Here is an 18,258-nt window from a genome sequence, read left to right as displayed (position 1 = left end):
GAGAGACAACCGACACTTGCGCACATTCCAGTAAAATATCTAACTGAGTGAAAAGAGAAACCTACAAGCTTTTAGGCAAAACAACAAACATATAAAGGGGAAAAGGTGATGCTCCAGCAGCTATAAAACAAACAAACAAACAGAACCTGGTTTCTGCTCTGGCCAAGGCATAGTCACCAGGAAAGAGAAAGACAGGTAGAATATGTGTCGCCCATTTGCCGACCTGGGAGAAAACAGCCTGCTGATAGCCAACAACAAACTCACAGAGCTGAGGCCCCGAGAGTAGGCGGGGGAGGGCGGGGCAACCCAACCTGACGGGTGAGGACAGGCGCCTGGGGTCTGCACGGAAGCAAAAGTCTGATGGGAACCAAATTCCCTCAGCAAAGTGGAAAGTGGGGGACAGGAAGGAGGGAAGGGAACAAGTGACAATTGCTGGAAGTCTCTGAGGTTGGGGAGGGAGCAGGAAGAATAGGGAGCACTCAGTGGGAGGCCCTGTTGTCCTTCATGGTGGGGAATCATTGGCATCTTGTTTCCAAAATTGTGGGTCGATCAGAGAACAGGAGAGGGAAGGAAACCATCTATCCATTCACTGGTGAAGACTGTGAGAGCAACAATTCAACCAAATAGCAGGCATTACTAGAAAAGACATTACTAGAAAGGGAAGACACACTGAGGGTGTAGAAACAAGGGACAAGAAGAAGAGAAGGGGACAAGTGGAGATAAGATTGGGGAGGGGACAGAGTCAGGAGACCTCAGAAAGCTGGCTACCACGAAGTTATGTTGACTGACAGACAGGAGATAAAAATTGTCCTCATCTACTTTAAAATGTGCTAAAATACATTAAGATGACACAAGACATAAAAGAATAACAGAAATCAGAATCAGAAAAAACATCAGAAATGAGGAAAGAACTATAAATTATTTTTAAAAATCATTGCGAAAAATGAAGATGAAAAGAGCACAAGAGCAAACAAAGAACAACAGACAGAGTCTCGGTAACAGAGGAAGGGAGGGGACTGTTAACACTCAAAGGAATTTAGTAAGAAACAGAAACATCTCTACAGAAAATGACAACTACTGAAGACAGAGATCTAACCCATGAACGGAGGAGGAGAACAGGAAGAACATCAAAGCAAGGGAAGAGAATAGGAAAAAAAAAATACATGGTTCTAGAAAACTTCCTTGAAATTAAAAAATAAAACTTAAACCTACCTATTTAAAAATACCTTCCTTATACACAAGAATATTAATCTATAACAACTAACATCAAGACTACATCCTGGACTTGAAGGAAAGGGAAAAAATTCCCTTTTGGTACCTGGGCAAGTGACTCATAAGAGAAAGGAAATTAGATGGTCCTCAGACTTGCTGACACTTTACGCCAGAAGAAAATGGAGGGACATTTCTTCATCTATGTCTTGACCTGGCCGGTGGCGACAAGGGCGTTTGCTTTCTCATAATACAATGCAGGGGAGAGACAGGGCGAGGACGGCCAGATGAACACGCAAAAGGACAACAGAGGCTACCGCGCTAGTCTGAGTCTGAGTCTAATCACAATCTGAACACGATTTACCAGGGGGCGCGGACGTGCTAAGAAGCCTCTGGACCCACTGAGGCCCGGCAGCAGGGCTCGGGGGCCGGACTGCTGTGGCTGCAGCGGAGCAGGGCCGCGGCCCAGGAGCCCACCGGAGTCCCTGCAACGGTCCGTGGGAGGCGGGACCACGACACCGGCACCCCAGGGACTGTCCCAGGAGAGAGGACCCAAGGGGCGTGGGTGCATGGACAAGAGGGGCCCCGGTGAGTTCTGTGACGCCTCTGTGTGCTTACCTGGGGGATAGACCAAAGCCACATGGTCCCCAACACTCAGTCTTGCCTTCTCCATCAGAGCAGCGGCCACCCTTTCAGCCTTTCTGTGCAGCTGGACACAGGTTGCAGTGCTGGTCACCGTGCCCTGGGAAAGCAATCGCAGAGTCACACCGTGACTGGCTGGGGAGCAGCGAGCGGCTCTGCTCCTCGGAACCTCAGCACACACCGCGTGCGTGCCCCTGGCTCCCACAGGGCAGCGGGGCAGACCCACCTTGGCGTTCAGCAGCAGAAACAGCGGGTGGTCGGGAGTGGTGTGGGCCCGCCACTGCAGCACATCAGGCAGGAACAGGAACTGCGCAGAGAGGCCAACTCAGTCCTCCTCAGCTGCTAAAGAGGCGCCCTCCTCACCCTCCCAGGTGCTGGCCTGTTACCTTCCTGGCCTGGTCGCTGTCCTCCAGGTGAGCCAGCTCCCGCCCAGAGGCCTGCGCAATTCTCTTCCCAGCAACCAGATTCCCAACAATCATGGAGGCTGGTCCAACCTCTAGAAAACGGGAGGAGGCTGAATGTGAAGCTGATGACTTCGACTGGCACATCATACTTCTCATCTGAATTAGGTATTTAACTCTTCACCATCATATAGATGCTCAGGACACGAGTTACAATGTTTATGCTAAATGACAAAGAGAATCTCCCTCTTAAATATAAGCAATACTAGACTGAGAAATCTACCATATGGCACAGATCTGGGGGAATATGATTTAACCTCAGCTGCAGCTAAACTTTTAATATATTTCATTGTTTTAATGTATTTTATGTATAAAATAGGAAATGAAATTTTCCTGATTACATGTATTGTATTTAATGATATTTTAGTGTTCAAGAATCAAGGAAAAAGCCAGCAATTACTAAAAATTCACATAAACAAAGAATAAAAGACTGTATATAAAAGTTAAACCACGGAAGGGGGGGAATCGATCATTTGTTGAGACCCTCTCGGTCCCATCAACCTGAGGCTGTGGCAGGTCACGGGGCTAAGGGGAGAAGCAGGCACACCCCTGCCCTGCAGTGAGCGCTGCAGTGGCTGACATAGGCTCTTTAAGTCCCCACGCGCCATGCCTGCTTTTGGGCAACATTTCTACTCCCTGGGAGCCATGGCCTCGCTGCCCAAAGCTAAGATGTCAGGCTTGAATTTAGCCGCCAAGATGGGTCGAACAGGCAGGTGGAAGCCACCATACCAGTGATGTGGTAAAGTTCTCCCCTACATGGCTCAGTTCTAAGGAGGGAGAAGCCAGTGACTGGCCTGGCGCACCACTCATTCTGGCTCTTAACCCTAACTGCGTTGGCCATTTAACCGTGATGGCGGCTGCCGCCCTTTTAAGACTGTTACACACAACTAACCTGGCTGTTTCTGGCGAGGTTTGGGAAGGTTGGTGACGCAGGTGTGCGGGCACATTAGCACATTGCACGGGTGCAGCGTCCCCTCCAGAAAGCGCTGCTTGGCTTCAGAGATGTGAACCCCTCCGAGAGGAGCCTTGGGCAAAGTGTTGGCAGGAACCAGGGCCAGACAGTACACGCCCACCTGGTGGATGCTGTCGATGGCCTGGAAGGGAGGACACAGGGCAGGCGGGACTCCTTCTGACACCCAACACACTGCACATGCTGGCCGACTGAAGGCTGCAGGGAAGATGAAGGCTGGGCGCTGCGCTGGGTGAGGACATGCCCACCCACAGGGCCAGGAGACAGAGTGACCTCAGGATTGTTAGGTGAGAAAACAAGATGAGCACGTGTATACTTTCCATCGTTTAACATACACAAGCACGCAGTGTCTGTATACGCATGGTCATGAACCTGTAACCACTTAAATTAAAAAAACTGGAAGTTAGAGAAGCCCCGGAAGACCTGTTAAATGACTCCTGTGGGAGGAGCGAACAAGCAGGGGCAGAAGCTGGACTCCTCTGAATATGCTTTGCCTTAGATTGGACTTTGGGACCACGTATAGATTTTACATAAAAAACACTTAAAATATTTAAAAGCAATCCCTAACAACTGTAAGTTTATTAAAATAAAACGAATGAACTCCACCCATCTGGAATCAGGTTGGTGGCACAGCCCCACAGAGAGAGTCTATTTAAAGTGACTTTAAACACGGTTATCTGATTAGTCCACCCTAAGAGGCATAGGCCCTGTGGGAGGGAAAAAAAAAATGAAAAAAAATCTCCAGCTGCTCTCCAAAACCTGAGTTTTAGAGGCAGTGCACAGGCTGCTGTTCTGTGACTGCAGGGTGTGAAGTGTGGCCTAACGTAAAGGAGAGATCCCGTCGGAGGGAATGGTTCAGTGTGGGAGAAAGGAGATCAGCAAGTTACTAAAAACCCTGTGGTCTTGAACGGGTTAAAATTAGCAACAGAAACTCATGATGTACGTAATTTTTCAAGCAAACACTTCATACACTGTCCACTGAAAAAAGCCCAGAAACAGGGACTATACTGGTAACATCAAGTGCCCAAATGGTGGCTCCAAATTCTACTTCCCCTGGAAGGCAGCCAGGGGCCCAGCCCTGACAGGGCTGGGACAGGGAAGGTGCCGCCTCCCGGGCAGCTGACCTTCCTGCCCTCTGCTGCAGCCTCACAGCATCACAGGTGTCACAGAAGGCCTCGGCAGCCAACCTCGAGAGGCTCCAACTGACCACCGAAAAATAACTATAATATTCTGAAAAGACATCCAGTATGTCTGTTAAAATCCACTAGTTTACAATAGTACAAAGAAACAAAACCAAACCCAGTGGGCACTTTTAGAGGATTCTAGGAAACCAGCTCATTACTCGGTGATCAATCCCTGACCTTGTTTTCCTGCATGACCTGCCCTCCAAGGCCCCAGGGGACGCCACAGGACAGCACTCTTTGTAGAAGAAACTTCCAAAGCTGCTCCAGTAAACGATGAAGAAGGAATAAGAGCAGCAAAGAAGCACCACTGTGGAGCCCTCACACATCAGGAGGACAGGAATGCTAAACGACAGGCATCACGTACCACCGTCCATGAAAGGTTCTGGTCAGAAAGCCAAACCTGAGCCGGGCTGAATGTCTAGATCTAATATTGACATGCAGGAATGACGGGACGGAGGCGCGTTAAATGATGCCACAGAAGTGCAGTCGTCAGAATTCGGGCTAGTGAGACACGCTGGACAAACAACCTGTTTCTGTCAATAAACAAATTGCAAGAAAAAGATGACAGAGGAGGAGTCTATAAATTAAAAAAGATTTAATTAAAGACCTGTCCCCACCAAGAACAATTTTTTACCTCATTTTGCCTCTGAGACTAACAAATGAATAAAACATTAATTGGGGAAATTTGAATAGTAATTAGATAGATATTTTATTACATCAGATATTGTTAAGATAAAAACTCAACAAAGTGAGGATAAAGGGAACGTAGCTCAACATAGTAAAGGCCCTACATGACAAGTCCACTGCTAATATCACAGACAAGAGTGAAAAGCTGAAAGCTTTTCTTCTAAGATAAGAAACAGTGCTGGCCTGGGGACCAAAAGGTCGCTGGTTTGATTCCAGGTAGGGTGCACACCTGGGTTGTGGGCCAGGTCCCCAGTTGGGGGTGTGCAAGAGGCAACCGATCAATGTTTCTCTCCTTCTCTTTCTCCCTCCCCGCTCTCTAAAAATAAATAAATAATTAAAAAAACAAAAAAGGGCCCTGGCTGGTGTGGCTCAGTGAGTTGAGTGCCAGCCTGTAAAGCAAAGGGTTGCTGGTCCAATTCCCAGTCAGGGCACATGCCCAGGTTGCAGGCCAGGTCCCCAGCAGGGGGCATGCAAAATGCAACTCTCTCCCTCTCTTCCCCTCTCTAAAAATAAATAAATAAAACCTTTTAAAAAAAATCATTCCTATTTCAAGATACCATTATAAATAGTAAATACTACAAACTCCTTCAAAAAAAAACAATTAGAAATACCAGATTCAGTAAAATTTCAGGATGCAAAAGCAATATACAAAAATCTGTTGCATCTCTAAACACTAACAATGAAAAATCAGAAAGAGAAATTAAGAAAATAATCCCATTTACAACTGCATCAAAAAGAATAAAATACCTAGGAAAAAATTTAGCCAAGGAGGTAAAAGCCTATACACTGAAAACTATAAAACACTAATGAAAGAAACTGAGTAAGACCCAAATGAGTAGAAAGATATTCCATGTTCATGGATTAAAAGAATATTCTTAAAATGTCCATACTACCCAAAGCCATTGACAGATTCAATGTAATCCCAATCAAAATTTAAACAGCATTTTTCACAAAGACAGAACAATCCTAAAACTTGTAGAGAACCACAAAACAGCCTGAATAGCCACAGCAAAGGAAAAGGAAGAACAAAGCTGGAAGCATCACACTCCCTGATTTCAAACTATACTACAAAGCTACAGTGATCAAATAGCATGGTACTGGCATAAAAACGGACACACAGATCAATGGAACAGAGAGAGCACTCAGAAATAAACCCACACTTACCTGGTCAAGTGATTTAAAACACAGAAGCCAAGATTTCTTCAATAAATGGTGTTGGAAAAACTGGACATACCCATGTAAAATAATGAATCTAGGCCACTGGCTTGCATAAAAACAAACTCCAAATGGATGAAAGACTTGAAACCATGTAAGACCTGAAGCAACAAAGCTAGGAGAAAACATAGGCAGTAAGCTCCTTGACATAGGCCTTGGCGATGATTTTTTGGATTTGACAACAAATCCAAAAAGACAACACCACCTGAAAAATACAAGCAGAGGAACTACATCAAAGTAATAAGCTTCTGCATAGCAGAGGAAACTCAACAGCAACAAAACAAAACAAAAATACCTCAAACAAATTAAAAAATGGACAGAAGATCTGAATAGATATTTTTCCAAAGAGACATATAGATGGCCAACAGATATATATGAAAAGATGCACAGCCTCACTAACCATCAGAGAAGTGCAAAGTAAAACTACAAGGAGATATCACCTTACACCAGTCAGAATGGCCACCATCCATAAATCAACAAATGAGTGTAGGTAAGGATGTGGAGAAAAGGGAACCCTCCTGCACTGTCGGTGGGATTGTAAACTGCTGTGGCCACTATGGAAAAAGAGTATGAAAATTCCTCAAAAAATTGAAAATAGAACTTCCGTATGATCCAGCAATTCCACTTTTGGGTATTTATCTGAAGAAAACATAAACACTAACTCGAAAAGATATATGCACCCCATGTTTATTGCAGCATTATTTACAATAGCCAACCAGTGAAAACAACCTAAGTATCCATCGACGGATGAACGGATAAAGACAATGTGGACAGTCAGAGAGAGCTGTGACTAAGGACGCAGTGGTGGAGAGAGGCTATGCGACTGGCTTTCAAAATGCAGGGTGAGAGCCAGCAGCCAAGATATGGAGGCAGCCTTAGGAGCTGAAAAAGGCAAGAAACAGATACTCTCCTGGGGGGAACACAGCCATGCCGGTGCCTTGATCTTAGTCCAGTAAGACCTGTGTTGGAACTGACCTCCAGAAATGTACAAAAATATACCTGTATTGTTTTAAGCCACTACATTCTTTGTAATTTGTTATTGCAGAAATAGAAAACTAGTAAAATTTTAAAAAGGAAAGAAAACGTGGAATGTATATACAATGGAATGTTATCCAACCATTAGAAAGGCTAAGAGCTTGCCCTTTCCAGCTATATGAATGGATGAACCTGGAGGGCATCAGCCTAAGAGAAACAAGTTAAATAGAGAAGGACAATTACAGTATCATCTCAGATATATGTGCTATCTAAAATAAAACCAAAAATAAGCCAAGTTCATAGATACACAGAACAGACTGGTCAAAGACAGGAGGTGGGAGGTGGGTGGAATGGGTAAAGTATGTCAAAAGGTACAGACTTTTTCAGTTATATTAAGTCCTGGAATGTAACGTACAACATGGTGACTGTAGTTAGTAACACTGTATTGTATACGTGAAAGATGCTTAAAAGAATAGATCTTAAAAGTTCTCATCACAAGAAAACAATTGTAAATATGTGTGGTGATTCTAACTAGACTGAACTGTGGTGATCATTTCACAATGTGGACAAATATCAAATCATTACGTTGCCCACCTTGGACTAACGTTACATGTCAATCATCCCTCAACAAAACAATATTTAAAAAGAAATTATTGTTAATTTTAAGATGTGATAATGATATTTATTTGTAAAGAAATAAATACTAAAATCTATACAGATAAAATGATGCGATGCCTGGGACTTGCATGGGAACACTCCTGAGGGAGAAAGGGCGGGGGGCGGGCAGCTGGGACTTGGGCTGACAATTGTTGATGCAGGGCACTAAGAGCATAGGGGTTGTTATACTCTTCTTTTTATGTTTGGTGTATTAGAAACATTCCATAATAAAGCACTAAAACTTTTATTAAAAATAAACACTGTGAACGGCCATGACGCTCAGGGCTCCCTGCGCTCCCGGCCATGTGGGCAGTGCCCTTTGGACTACGCCTGCTCCGTACAAGCTTCCTTTCTCAGGCGGCCGTGGGGGCCGCTCACGACTGCACGCAAGTGACCTGGAGGTGTCGGGTCACCACAGAGCATCCCTAAAGTGCCGCCAGAGCTAAAATTCACCCACAGATTTGTACACTATTATCCACTTACAAAAGTCAAAAAGTAACAACCCACATGTCCATCATGATGCGAATATATAAAAAGGAACACAACTCAGCAATGAAAGGGAATAAACTGATCCACACAATACAAAGACTCTCTGAAACATTATGCTGAGGGCAGGGAAGGGAGAGAAGCCACCCACGTGATCCCATTCACAGAGCACGTCTAGGGCAGGAAGGAGAAGTTCACCGGCTGTGACAGACAGACCGGGCTGGGCGGCCAGGGTGGAGGTGAGGGCTGGGGGCTGCCTGCCGGGGGGGCACAGGAGAACCTGCTAGAGAGACGGAAATGTTCTGTATCGTAGTTATCATGGCACAGCAGCTACCTGGGTGCATCCATCTAACATAAGTCATCAACTTGCAATTTAAAAATGGACTCATTCTATACAGGGCTGGGCAAAAGTAGATTTACATCTGTGTGTACACAAAAGTTTATTCTTTTATTATTATTTATTATTGTATTATTTTCCACACAAACTGTTAACCTACTTTTGCCACATTTTGTATGTAAATTACATTCAATAAAGTTGACCAGAAAACCCTCCATTTAAGATTTGTGTACTTTACTGAATGTAAATTCTACTCCTTCCCACCAAAAAAGAGTATGTTAAACTGCATTCAATACCCAAAGAGCAGGATGCCCAGGTGTAGAGGGGAGGGTGGCTGCCATGCAACACAGTATGACATGCCCAGAGGAGCAGGCAGAGCAGGCAGAGGGACAGGTGCGCCATAAGCAAGTGTCAGCGCTGCTGGTTACAACCTGCAACCACTGCAGAACCTAGAACTGGGTACTAGGAATTCACACTGTAATTCTTTCAGCTTCACTGTATGTTTGAAAATTTTCATAATAAAATGTTGGAAAATAACTGGTGCAGCAGTAGACAAGTGTTCATTTCTCACAGTCCATCCTGCAGGTCAGCCCATGCCAAACCTAGGCGATATTTTCAATTAAAACCATTCTAGTTGACAACAGCTTTATGGGGCTATTAGATAACAAGGACACAGTAACCCCCGCACAGATTACATAGTTTCAAATGCTGTTTCCTCCGCCTCCTCACAAATTACATGTTTATTTAGTGTCTACCACGTGTGGGCAGCACAGTGTGAAGAAGGAGCCCTGGAAGCTATGAGTATCAACAAATCATCCCCATGAGTAAGCGTGGGGCAACTGGACAGCCAGCCTTCTCAGCGTGGTTACATAAAGGTGAAGGCATTTCAAACACAAAGCGAGAGCAGACTCACCGCCTGCTCTGAAGGAAGGACACGGGGAAGGCTGGGACCTGCGGACTCGCCTGGGCCACACACCGAGAGACAGGCAGGAGGAGGAGCACGCCCCCGCACCCACCTGCAGCACGCGGCTCATCCACTGGAAGCTGTCCTCCTCGGAGGCGTCTGGCCGCTGCTCGGCCACCAGCACGATGCGGTCGTCATGAAGCACCGTCACGGAGAACACAGCGATCCTGGGAGAGGGCAAGGACAACAGTGACCATCCGGCAAAGGATGCGAAGGGGATGTAGACACCTCTTCTCACTTGAAAGGAAGATGCAGAAGTGCTAGTGTTTAGAGTCAACCAAACAGTGGACTTTAAAAAGGAACCATCACTAATCTTGTTGAGAATTTAAAAAGTAACCAGTCACAAATCTCCTCAAATGTGACTGAAACTTCACTAAAACCAGAGGACTCTGGTGCAATCCAAAACCACCAGGCACAGAGTTTAAAATTTTCCTCAATGTAATGTTAATAATGTGACTCATTTCTTTGTACAAAAATCTTTGTCTAAAAGTTCTATGAATTATATTTTTAATCCAACTGATTAAATCTGCCTCTCACTGAATTAATCTGCTTGTGTTTACTGGACTTGTGTCTCCCATCTTACTTTTAAGAATTTCAACATGTTCTCCTTTTCTCTGGGTTGCCTCCTTCTTTTACACTTAAGATGATACACCTCTTTCCTGTAAGACAAGAAGCTGTTCTCCCCATCAAACCACCAAGCTGGCACATCTGAAGTTCTAATCCTGGGCCTTTATAAACCTACCTTCTCCTTTTTTCCTTTGGCTGGTTTGCATGCCTGCACATGTGTGTGCATACACACTCTTTTATACAACAAACTTTACGCAGAATTAAATTTTCCTTACTTTCATACATCTTGTAGCATTTCCTGAATGTGTTTCCTAGTACCTCATCTGAAAGTATTTTCACAGAAAGGATCTTTTAGTGACCATACTTATGAAACATATAGACTCATGAATATTTTTATTCCAAGTGCACAATTAAGAGACATTTTGGATAAATGCAAAACCTAGCTTAAAAGTTCCTTTTAAAAACATAAAAACATTATTGCACTGTCAGCCTCTCCCATGAGTCCAGTACGGGAAAGTTCAGTGCGCTCTGCCTGGTCCCGTGTCTGCTGAGATATCACCAAACCCACAGTGCGCACCCTCCTCAAGCAGAGAGTCCCAGCTCCCTGCTCTGCAGGCACTCGCTCCTCTCTCTGGAGTCTGACACCTGGATTGCCAGCCCTTCTTCCCCTCTCTCCATCTCTCTTAATTTTTCTTTAAAACCTCCTATTTCTTTACCTCTGGAGTATTTTCTTACTCTGACTTTCCAGTTCATCAGTTCTTTCTCTAGCTGTATCTATCCTATTTATTCCATCTATTGCATTCTTTGTGTACACAACTGTTCTGGTTTCTTAATCTCATTTCATGTTTCTAGTATCTCAGTAGCTCAATTGGCTGTAGTTCTATTTCAAGATGGTTGTGGTCCTCAAGCTCTTCCCTAGTGGGGACAGGCAAGCTACGCTGTCTGCTTGCAGAGCAACTGCCCCACATTCCAGCCAATCACCCTGGCTGGCATCAGCTCATCTGGCACCTGCTCAGAGCGGGGCCTTCATCTCCAGGTACCATCAGGTTCTGATGGCCACGCAAGGAGCAGTCTCTGTAATCTCCCCCAGAAGAGGTATGGGCTGTCCTGGCGCTGCCCGTGGGCGCCTGTACCAGCAGCGTACCCAGTTCCTACCGTGGAGACAGGCAGTGATGTCCTGGGATGCTCTAGGCGGCACACACCCACAGGACTACCCTGCTGGTCTCTCCTGGGCGGTTATTCCACGCCCACCATCCTTTCCTGGGGACAGCCAGCAGCCCACGCTGACCCACAATTTGGCAGAATTCCCTAATGATTTCTTCAAGGTATATTTAAGGCAGGATCTGGCCAGGCTCATGGGTACCCTAGTGCGAGTAATAAAAGCACCTCCTCAGGAGACTAAAATTTAACAATTCAGTCAGCTAAGTGGGCCACCTAGGAGAAGGGGCTACTTCCCACAGGACAAAGAGCTCAGTAGCTGGACAGGGTTTCCTCTCCTTGCCCTCAGTCACCAGGGCCTAGGTCAGGGGTTCACTTATTTGCTCAATGGAGATGAAAATCTTTAAAGTGTTGCCTGATGCATTCGGAAGCTTGGACTGATTCTACCCCAGGAGGAAGGCAGGGTCTCTGCATGTCTCGCTAAACCTTAGGAGAAAAACAGCTGGCCTCTGCCGCTTGCAGAGAACACGGCGCGGGGTGTTCCATCTGCCTCTGTGAGGTCGCGCACACGGCTCCCTCTGCGGTGTCGGTGCTGGTCGCTGTGCCCAGTGACACATTCAGGCTGCATGATCTCAAAAGGACCAATGCTGGGCAGCCTGGGGACAGTGAGGGCACTGACTCTGCTGTCCCTAATCTGCAAGTGCCATCCTTTTCTTAGTGAGATTTCTCTGACGAACAGGAATTTTTAGGTTTGCTTATTCAAATTACTGAGCTTTCCTTCCATTGTAAAGAGATTCTTCCAACCTTAAGTGGAGAAAGGACCTAAAGCCACAGCACAGGGACCCGCAGCGCATCACCTGCCTCTGTAGACAAACTTCATGGGCTCCACAGCCAACGCCGTGGCCACGATGTCGTCCGCATTGTGTCTGCGAACTCCAACCACCATCAGCCCATCCAGCTTGCCCACGACGAAGACCAGGTTATCCTGAAGGCAACGAAGCTGGTCAGGACTTGGGACACACAGGAAAGCCCTGTGGGCCAGGCCCTGCTATGAGGAGCTGGGAGTATGCTCAGACCAAGGCCCCATGCACAAGGTGACAGGCAAAATTCAGGGCAGGGCAACTGTGGGATGAAGGGGCCCTATGGCCCGGTGGGCTCAGGTGGGGACCAAAGGGCATCCAAGGAGGGAGTGGCATGAGAAAGGTCAGATGTGGGAACACGGTTGTAGGTGAAGTTTGTAAAGCACTCTGAGTGCTACAGGACTACAGGCAGGGTCCCAAACTCGGCATCAGTGACATTCTGGACTGACAGTGCTCTGATGGGTGTTGTCCTGTGCACTGTGGGGTGCAGCGCAACGTTCTGGCCTCTAAGTGCCAGCCACATGCTGGCACACCCCCTCCCGAGGGGTGAGCCCACGGGGGACCCAGGTCCTGGTGGCAGGACTACTCACAGGCCCGATGAAGCCCAGAAGCCCCGTCCTGGTGAACGGCCTGTCGGAGACGGGTGCTCCTCCTGCAGTGACCGGGACAGTCTGCACAGAGCGGACAGGGGAACAGGAGGCTGAGGTCCATGATAATTAACCAACAGGCCAGGAGCCAGGGGCTGGCGGGGGAGCCCGGCGCTCACAGTGCCTGACAGCCAGGGTGCGGGTCCTCAGGTGGGGCTGCTGCCCGTGTTTCCCGAGGGGAAGGGGCTACCCCAGGGCAGGAGTCTCTGGGCCCCCGGGGCAGAGCATGGCCCCCACAGGCCTGTGTCCCTGCTTTATCCCTTCATCCCCATGCTCCCCGTGCCTGGCCCAGAGGAGCAAGGGCTCGCTGGGCTCTCCCAGCACCCCCACAACGCCAGCACACAGAGCACTGGCTTGTCTGCGCAGCCTCAACTCCCATCCTAAAATTGGAGCGGCCAGGGCGCCCTGACTCAGAGCTGACCCAGCACAGCTGGCACCAAGGGGGCTGGCCCACCACCCACTGTGCCCCATGGACGCTCTCAGAACTGAATTTCAACAAAAGTGCAAACCTCAAAGACGTTCTTTGTGATCCCGAGTAGCCCGTAGTAAGCTGTGCCCGTGGCGCTGGAGTCAACACATATCTCTCCAACCTCATCAGTTTTACAGAGAAACGGGGTGCCATCTACCTTCACAACACATACATTGGCTAAAAAGAAACGGACAAAAAACCCCGCAAAAGCATAAGTACACTGAAGTGGACCATCCACAACAGTCTACTTGCTGCCACATTCACAGTCATGGAAACAAAACATCGCATGTGAAGCACGTTCTTACAATGAGCTCTCTGGCGGGTATCGGATACACTCCACTCGCCCGTGTCTGTGTCTGACGCACACCAGGGTGAGGTGATGGAACAGCTCGGCGTGACCTCCCCTGTGCTAAGCAGATGTGCAGGCTCTGCAGGACTCTCCTGCACCCATTTGAGACGTCGGCTGACCTGGGTGCCGATGGGCACCATCTTGCACGTCTGCTCAGAGGCTGGCTCCTGCTCCAGAGCCCGAGAGACCCCACTTGGACCAGGCCCCTTCCTGTCATGCAGGCCTCAGCGTGGCCCCTTTCACAGCCCGATTATCCCTGTTCTGTTTTCCTAAGCATCACCCCTACCTGATGCTCCTGCCTGCTCCCTGTTCCTCAGCACTGGGGACCTCGCCTGTGTGGTCACTGCGGCCCCCCAACCCTACCACAGAGCAGGCATCCAGAAACAGTCTCCAACAATAGAGCAAAATTCACACCAGGACGTGCAGTGGTCCAGCAAGCAAAACTCAGTCACTCAGTATGAATTAAACAGGCTGCACTCCTGGAGGCTTTGTCTTTCCTTTGCCCCTTGATGAGTTTTCTTCCTAATATATTCTCATCTCCAAAGATGGGAAACAAGGAAAAATTACGGGAAGGCAATTAGTCATTTATTTCCATTTGCGCACAAAGCAGCCAAAGCCTCAGCAGAGCGAACATTGGGGACGTTCATTAAAGGAGGGGGCATTCATGTATCTCACTGGGCAGGTGGCCCTCAGCTCATGTCCAGACACTCACATGAGGACAGACAGTCAATTTAAATTACAAAAAGGCACAAAAAGTCAAAATCCACTTCAACACAAACCCAGTGGGGTTAATAGAGCGGAGGCTGTAGACCTGCTAAAAGCACAGTCTTCAAGTGTCTTGGCTAACAAACGCCACCTAGGGGAGCACCACGCACACACACCCAGGGGAGCACCACGCATGCACACGCGCGCGTGCACACCTGAGAATACCACGCACACACATCCGTAGGAGAGCGCCGCGCGCACACACACACACCCAGGGGAGCACTGCACACACACAGTCCACCTCGTTCCACAATTTACTAGTAAAAAACAAGACACTACTATGAAAAGTCCCTTATTTTTTCATTCAGAAAAATCACCAAGACTGTATTTCACCAAGCTTCTAAATAGTTACTGTGCTCTCCTCAGAACTACTAAAAATATGTAAGACTCCCAAACTTTGCTCTTTGTAAAATGTTTCATCCTTATGTTCAAATTACTATATGACTAACAAATCTATATTTATGTCACAATTATCGAAAGGAAAAAATATTTCATTTTGCTAAAGTGTATGTAACTAGAAATAAAATGTGAATTTCCAGGCTGTTCTTAAGAGTCCCAACATCTCCACAGTTGCAGGCTCAGACCTCCCTGCTGTGGGCTCCCCTCTGCAGCAGCTGGCACCACGCCCGGGCGGCTCGCGTCCTGCGCACGGGCCGCCGGTGGAGGCAGACCAGCAAACACAAGGACCAGGATGCTGGGCAGCCTGCAGACCCTGCCGCCTCCTATGCAGATACAGCAGCATGGGATAAGAGTGACTGACTGAGAATGAGAATCTGTCTCTAGAAGTCACCAGTGTTGGTCAGGACAGCTGCCAGTGAACCACAGAAGGGCCGGCATGGCAAGGAGGGGAACGGGCGCAGCTGCAGGGCTGCTACAACAAGGGGGGACCTCAGAATAGCACAAACAGAGCATCCTCCAACTCACAACTGTCACGGGGGCCTGTGGAGCCTAGCTCTGCTCCTGATGCTCCATGTGAAACTCTGCACCAGCGTCACTCCAGGTGGCCTTGCCTGAAGAAGTGCAGGGAGACGGCTCCGTCACCCTCTCCTCACTGCACGGCCTCGGGGGTGGCAGGGGAGCCTCCAACAGCTCAGGAGCTAGTCAGGCCCACGGGACGTGATGCGCAGGATGACCTACACGGCCCTTCTGGAACCTGCAAGGATTTCTGTGAACCTTGACTGAAGGTCCCACTGCTAACATATGGGTACTCGCTGACTTACTGAGATAATCCAACCACCACGTTACTCAGACACAACGGGCCCAGCGGCGTGTGCGCCGCGCTCTGTGTGAAGTATGGAGACTGTGCTGGCAGCACTGTCAGCTGCTGTCGCCATCACCCCGAATACTAGAACTGGAAGTCAGATGCACAGGCCACAACACACTCTTGTGTGGTAGCTCAACTGCAAACTTACTACAAAAGGAGGCAAAAAACTGAAAAAATGTTATAAATTAAAACCCCAATTCACATAGAAAAACCCTGTTAAGAAATCTTTTACTTGTGTGCACTTCCATATCACGCCTACACAGCCTGGGGCTGGCATACTCTTAGTCCTGGTAATCAAAGGACAAGACAATTCCAGGTGCCTCCCTTACCTCCAGGCATCACCTGACCAACATCCTGAACGGTGAGGACTGACAGTTTTTCTTCGGTGTCAACTCGGATCACACCGTAACTAAGGCCGTTCATCGACAGCACAGCCTTTCTTGGGGGAGGTCCTCCCAGGTCAGGCGGCCTAGGAAACAGAACTAGATTAACTGACACAGGAAGCTGGACGGGGCCCACCCCGCCTGCTGCAGGAGGGTGCTGCTCCACAGGCCCTGCTCCGCAGCACACTGTGAGGGCGCTGGCTGCAGCACTGCGCGTGGCAGACTGTTTCCCAGAGACGCCACCCCCTCCGTATCCCAGGCTCTTCTCCGCAGTGGGGCTGCGACGCTCCTCCCTCCACCTGGTGGGCCTGTGGTGGTGGTGGAAATGATGCTACGTGACCTCCAAGGGAGGTCATAAAAGGTAATCCAGCTTCCGCCTGCTTGTCGTGGGAGACTCCCTGGGAGCCCTGGGCAGCCAGGTGAGCAGAACAACAAAACGTAGGGGAGCCCTGAGCAGCCCACTCCAGAGACCTGAGGGAGAGGTGCTGAGCCCCACACAGGAAGCCATGCCCGCAGCTCCCCCAACCCTGACCCAGTGCGGACAGCGTCCAACTGCAAGGCAGCACCAAAGTCCCGACCACAGAAAGCATGAGAGATAAAAACTGGCTGTTGCTGTTCCAAGCCACCAAGTTCGGGAGTAATTTGTTATGCAGCATCGGTTAATTTGAAATACAACACTGAGAAATAAAGGTCATTATTGTTCCCAGTAAGAAAAAGCTACACTGAACAAAGGAAAAAAGAATACTTCATGGTTTGTGAAGGATAAAGATGTTATTTTTTAATGCTAAATAATTATTAACATTTTAGAGTTACTTAATGCTTGCACATAAAAGCACACACTGGGAACGTAGGAACATGAATGGTGCACCACAACTGAGATTAATTTTCTAACAATGGAGTTGAAGATGCCCTCAGCCATGAGACCACTGCCCCTGCCCCAGGATGCTGGCTGGGGCAGCTGTGGACAGGAGCCACAGGGCAGGCGAGAGACAACCCAGGCAGACAAAGTGGCCCAGGGGCACACCTCTGCCCCAGGACGGTGCTGGGGTGCCGGTTACTGTGCAAACAGCTTGGGAAACTGGCACTGGATGGGGCACTGCTTCACGGTGGCTACTGCTCAGAAACAAATTAACCGCATTTGGTATTGAAGGTAATTCAGCAGTAAGAGTAAGAAGTCTTTACAAGACACAAGTAATTAAGTTACCTCCGGATGGCAACTGTTAGTGCCTCAGGGGAACTGGCGCAAGGACAGATGACCTCCGGCCTCAGGCCTCTGGACTGGAAGACATTGAGGAAGGCATCACAGGAGGATATGGACCCTGCGTGGAACAGAGAGGGACATGAGAGTAACTGCAAGGCTGGTGGTAACTACTAGTACGCGGGGCAGACGAGCACTGCAGCCACAAGCCCGGAGGCTGCACAAGCTTTCCTTCCACCCATTTCACGTTTAAACAGCCATAACATCTAAGATGCTGTCACAACACAGAAAGGCAAAAGCCTCATGCGGAATAGTGAGGACTGGGCTGTTTCCATGGAAATACCGCATCTTTTCGAATCAACAGGAGTTGGGAATTTCTCACAGAAAACCTCTTTTTAACTTCTGTGTTGGTTCTGAGATCTAACTCCTGGCCAGCCCTGCCTCCCTGTTCCACGCGGCCATACCCCACGTCCTCAAAGGTCTGGACAGTGGGATGTGACTGAGGTGCGTTTATGAAGCGGAACCTTCCACCACGCCAGGCCCCAGGTGCAGGTGCGCACCCGGATCAAAGAAGCGCTTGCCCAGCGACATTCCCACACCTCTCCTGGCAAGGCAGCCCACACTCTGTCCCCTGGTGTCGCCCTGGCCGCAGTCTGGGGCGCCACCAATGTGAAAACTCAGTTCCCAGGAGGCTGGGTACTGTCTGCACAGGACCCCAAGGCTGTACCATGAACCTCCAGCCCACTGCTGCAGAGAAGCCTGAGGAAAAGAAAGGGCCTATTTTCTGGTGCCCTTGCACGCAGCCTGGTGC

The 18,258-nt window shown here is 48.5% G+C and overlaps 1 protein-coding gene across 1 annotated transcript in view; it reads right to left on the bottom strand.

Moving 5' to 3' along the window:
* DIP2A (disco interacting protein 2 homolog A) overlaps nt 1-18,258 on the bottom strand; it is a 109,276-nt gene that overhangs the window by 15,969 nt on the left and 75,049 nt on the right. The window contains exons 17-26 of the mRNA XM_054579434.1: nt 17,454-17,568; nt 16,196-16,335; nt 13,529-13,665; nt 12,963-13,043; nt 12,370-12,497; nt 9,840-9,954; nt 3,205-3,406; nt 2,238-2,347; nt 2,078-2,158; nt 1,828-1,951 (exon numbers count right to left, since the gene is read on the bottom strand). Coding sequence (XP_054435409.1) covers nt 1,828-1,951; nt 2,078-2,158; nt 2,238-2,347; nt 3,205-3,406; nt 9,840-9,954; nt 12,370-12,497; nt 12,963-13,043; nt 13,529-13,665; nt 16,196-16,335; nt 17,454-17,568 — 1,233 coding nt within the window. The remainder of the gene's footprint in view (nt 1-1,827; nt 1,952-2,077; nt 2,159-2,237; nt 2,348-3,204; nt 3,407-9,839; nt 9,955-12,369; nt 12,498-12,962; nt 13,044-13,528; nt 13,666-16,195; nt 16,336-17,453; nt 17,569-18,258) is intronic.

Source organism: Pteronotus mesoamericanus, unplaced genomic scaffold, assembly GCF_021234165.1.
Source record: "Pteronotus mesoamericanus isolate MK-2021 breed Mesoamerican mustached bat unplaced genomic scaffold, CSHL_Meso_final contig_116, whole genome shotgun sequence".
Taxonomy (NCBI): domain Eukaryota; kingdom Metazoa; phylum Chordata; class Mammalia; order Chiroptera; family Mormoopidae; genus Pteronotus; species Pteronotus mesoamericanus.
The sequence above is the reverse complement of the archived record's forward strand: the minus strand, read 5'-3'. Positions and strand labels throughout refer to the sequence as shown.